At 39.6% G+C, this 4,833-nt stretch overlaps 1 protein-coding gene across 1 annotated transcript; it reads right to left on the bottom strand.

The window, feature by feature from the left end:
- Positions 1-277: 277 nt before the first annotated feature.
- On the bottom strand, positions 278-3,228 carry LOC126622009 (extradiol ring-cleavage dioxygenase-like). Its single transcript, XM_050290683.1, has 2 exons — positions 2,354-3,228; positions 278-734 (listed from the first exon to the last, which is right to left on the bottom strand). Exons 1-2 carry the CDS (start codon positions 2,945-2,947, stop codon positions 522-524), a joined length of 807 nt encoding a protein of 268 aa, XP_050146640.1. The 5' UTR covers positions 2,948-3,228; the 3' UTR covers positions 278-521.
- Between the last annotated feature and the right edge of the window lie 1,605 nt (positions 3,229-4,833).

The following is a 4,833-nucleotide window of genomic DNA, read 5'->3' on the forward strand; positions in this document are numbered from 1 at the left end:
GAGCTTATCAGGAAGCTGCATATTCAGAATTATGCTTTCAGAATTCTTCAATGATAAGGATTCATCGTTCAACACCTCAGGTTCAACAAAGGCAATTTGTGCAAACCAGATAAATTTAAGGGTAATGGGGATGGTTGAATCCATTGCATAAATAAACAACATCCACAGCATTGTGTGAATACGGTGTCTGTTGGGTGATTTTATAGCAAGTCGTAATACAGAATCGCTGAGGATACGATATTTGTTGGGTGAATACTGTGTTCATGTTCTTTAAAAGGGAGCAAAAGTTTTGGTTTCTTCTCAATAAAATTAAGCAGAAATCCCAAAGGCCATTGAGTGATATTAAGATTCAGCCACAATTAAAGGAGAAGCACATCTCACTTGCACACTTTACATAATATTCACTAATACACAATCATTCATCCACAGCAGTTTTATTGACATGCTTGACCTGCGGGAGCAGCGTCGGCAGACACATGCACTATTACAATCTTCAACTGGCAGCGCTGCAAGTTCTAAGTTCAAGGCGATGTAAACTGATAGGAGGCATACGAAAGAGCACCGAGCCCCCAGCTGTCGTGGATTTGCTTAGCCTTTGCATCTGGACCAGCAGCCCCCACCGCTACATGCAGCGGGTAAAAGTGATCCGGCCAAGGGTGCGCCATTTTCGCATGCGGCGCCTTCTCCACATACTCGTTCACATCCTCGTACCTTCCTTCCAGAAGAGCTTCCTTCACTAGAAGAAAAAAGCTCATCTATCACGGTGAATGCTCGTGATAAATTGTAATCCACCACGGGCACGGTGCCCGTTAGTAATCTGGATGTGATAAAAAGTCTTAGTTTCTACCACAGGCTATGCCCATTGTCAAACATAATGTAACCACGGATTGTGCCCGTGATAGATTGGAATTTAACATCACGTGTTACGACCGTTGTGAATTATTTATTGACCACGGTTCATGCCCGTTATAAAACAATTTCCACAAATAAAAAAAATATCTATTTAATAAATATATATTTAAATATTTATATACTAAATAACCAACAAAATTTCATATTTATTACAATATAATAATTACAGAATAACCAAAACCGAAAAGGAAATCAATATGATAATTAGGAAAATTTATACTATTTATTAACAGAAGGTTCTTTGTCAACCAAAATTGCAGAAAATTGTGGTAAGAATCACTTCACTTCAATTCAAATAGATTATGATTATGAATAAATATGTAAAACACAAAATAAAATAAATGAAATGTAAAAGGAGGGAAACCGCACGTCTCCCTTCTTCTCCCCCTTTTCTCTCTGCCTTTATCTCCAAATACATAACTGCTCCACGTTTTCCTCATCACAATAATGTCTCTTTTCCTGAACTCACGTATTTTGCAACCCAAACTGCTTCCATACTTTATAATGTTTAATTCCTTTTCGAACTCTACTGAAGTAAGAATTAATCTGCAAGTTTCAGTTTGTAAGACATAAAAAGTCCACCCATTGATGCACTGAAGTGGCTAACATTTCATGTAAAATTTAGATAACCCTATATTTGTTATTTGGTATAACTTATGATATGTTGGATCGATGCATGCATACCGCCATGGTGATCCCTGATTGTAGCACAAGGAAGACACATACCCAGCACAAAGGAGGAGGCAAGCATGCCGCCATGGCGACCTCTGATTGCAGGTCGGCTTCTCCAGTCAACAGAGCCTTCCCATTTAGTGATGAGCTGCTGTTCTTGCCCCTACAGTAACCATTACCAAAATTCATGAGGTTTAGGAAAAACCAGGCATGAGAGGAAATAAAATGTAAGGGATGAAAGAAAAAAAAAGGATAAAGAAAGAAAGAGGAAACCACCATTTTCTATCTTGTGAGCCTTTTTTTTTTCCCATTTGGTGATTCAATTTAATTTGGATCGGATCCCTGGTGCCATAGGATTTTGATTAGAAATAAAAAGGAGCGACTGGAGATTTAAAGAGTTTGTGAAATTTTCAAATCTCAAAGATGTTTGAAATTTCCCAAAAATTCGGTGTCCCGTCTTTTCTAAATATTTTTCATTATGTGTATGATTATACCACACATTATGTCCGTGGTTGATAACAAAAATGCGCTGTAGAACTAACAATATTGACCACGAGCATTGTCCGTGGTGGCTTAGTATATTTACAACATGCAACTTTGCGTGTGGTCATTCACCGTTATTTTACAACGGGCTAAAATTTGTCTGTGATGAAAAATTAACTTTTATAACGTGCTTATTATGCCCGTAGTAAAATTTTATTTTTACAACGAGCTCATAAAGTCCGTGGTAAAATTGTCGTGATAGATGTGTTGTTTTCTTGTAGTGCTTGATCCATGTGTCAAACTCGAGAGCCCAAGGGACGGTACATGCATTGCTCTTTGTCTCCCTCTTCAACGCCCTTAAGTTGTGAGTGGCGCTGCCTGACCCCACTATAAGGACGCCCTCCTCCTTAAGGGGAGCCAGCGCCCTCCCCATGTTGTAGTGGTAGGTGGCGTCCCTCTCTGTCTGAACCGACAACTGGAAAACCGGTACGTCTCCCTCCGGGTACATCAACATGAGCGGGACCCATGCGCCGTGGTCGAGCCCCCGCTTACCGTCCACAGCTGCGGGGCCGAAGTCGGACGACGTAAGCAGCTGCTTGACGCGGTTAGAGAGGTGGGGCGAGCCGGGGGCAGGGTACTTGATCTGGTACATGGATTTGGGGAAGCCGTAGAAGTCGTAGATGGTGTCGTGGCGGCCGGAAATGGAGTTGACGGTGGGGACGGCGGTCTCCCAGTGTCCTGAGATGATGAGAATGGAGGTGGGTTTGTGAGGATAGACCGTGTCCTTCCAAGACTGGAGGAATTTTCTGGCCGGAATCGACTCGTCGATGCTGAGCGTGGGGGATCCGTGCGATAGGTAGAACGTGTCCTTCAATGCCATAAGAATCTTTTTCCTTTTTCTTTGAGAATTCAATTACCACAAAAACGAAAACCCAACACCAAGAAAATTTCTTCGATTTGGAAATATTAGGGATTTGGGAATTTGTGAATTTGATTTGGGAATTTGGGATTTGGGAATTTGATTTGGGATAAGGAATAGGTATAGAAACCCTTTTCCTTATCGAATATTATTATAGTGATAGGTCGTAATCCGGGTTTGGTGAAGGGGACTGGGATCACCCCCGGATCCCCCTGCTGAGCAACCTGAGCAAAACGTCACAACCTTTCATTTTCATCTTGTCTTGTTTTGCGTGAAAATTTCACTATTTAAATTTATTTCTAGCACAAGATCAAAATTGAAAGAACAGGCTGTTTTGTTCAGTTTGCATTCGTATCTACTTCGATCATTTTCCAATATGGATGTGCTTTTTTAATTAACACCTCACAATATGTTGAATACATCACTCATTAAAATTTAATATTAAATAACTTATATATTTAATATGTAATGACAATTTCGACCTTATAAGTTTTTAAAAAAATTAAAAATCCAAATTACTTTTCACATGTATATCCCAAGTTTATTTATCTTCTTCAATTCTCAAAAACACTCTCATCATCTGTTGTAGAATTAATAAAACTACAAACATGTTAATTGAAAAAATTATTCTTGACAAATGAAACGTGAAATCAACGTTTCAAAAGCTTTACATGAGGTAAGACTTCAAATTTTCATTGTTTTATTGATTTCAACGACATCGACATGCATATAGCTGCGTTATGAATGATATCCATTAAAAACAAATATGATTGATGATGAGAATCACACACCTAATAAACCTTAGCCACATTAGATTTCAAAGATCCCTTGATTTTAAAAGCAGCGTAACAACCTAATCTCTTCCTCTAATTCAATGATTAAGTAACTAAATCCATTCCCATGATTTGATCAAAGAAAAAGAAGAGGAATCATGACACACCTCGACCTAGATCGAGGCATGCTAGCTGTCACGTGAGGGTGACATAGCCATGTGCACAGTGCGAAAGCAATAATGATATATAGAAATGCGAATAAATAAAACCAAACCAACTAAAGCACTAGATACGGTAAGGTGCAAGACGAGAATAAGTGTGACTACACATAATCAAAGCATAAGTAGCCTAAGTGCAGTCCAGCAGGATAAAGATGGTCCTACACTAGTGATAATCTGTCAGAGTTGCCTTGAATTCCTCGTGAGCCACCAACAAGCACTCCTACCTAAAACCTGGAGATGCGCAAAACAGAAAGTGTGAGTGGGCAAAAACAAAGCTTTTCAAAACCATTTCATTTATCAAAAGTTCTAACCCCTCACCATAAAACCTATATAAATTCCCAGAAAATAGAATATATAGACATATCTCAAAACTATGCTCAGAATAGTGGAAATCATAGTATACCATGCCATATATCTCAAAGTAACAAAATAAGTAACTCAAGTGAAATAATCTCATGAAATATAACATATCAGCCGGATCCATCTAAAGTGGCCTGTACGGCTGAATCTATAGCTCAACAAGTATGCCTGCACACGAGTCGGAACCACCTAATGTGGTTTGTACGATAGGACTAGGTGTAAATAAATACGCTCTAGTGCTACGATCACGTGAAGACTGTGCGAATAATCGCAGGTCACCTACAAGTCGAAACCACTTATAGTGGTCTGTACGACAAGATTATGCACCTAACTTGGATCCAAGGTGAGCGTATGGTGTGGGAGGTGAACATCACGTTAAGGACTGTGCCCTAACCACGGGCGGGAGCACTAACATTGGGGTGTAGGTTTATGAGCTCTCAACACATCTCATCAATTCACAATAACAATCTACAACTCACCTGAGCATCCACTG

This window comes from Malus sylvestris, chromosome 1 (assembly GCF_916048215.2).
Source record: "Malus sylvestris chromosome 1, drMalSylv7.2, whole genome shotgun sequence".
NCBI classification, from domain to species: Eukaryota; Viridiplantae; Streptophyta; class Magnoliopsida; order Rosales; family Rosaceae; genus Malus; species Malus sylvestris.

Bases quoted from the DNA above. Each gene is read 5' to 3' on its own strand.
- LOC126622009 (XM_050290683.1), bottom strand. From the start codon at position 2,947: ATGGCATTGAAGGACACGTTCTACCTATCGCACGGATCCCCCACGCTC. The intron at 735-2,353 runs AAGCACTACAAG...TTTCTTCTAGTG, and splicing joins TCGAGTTTGACACATGGATC to AAGGAAGCTCTTCTGGAAGG.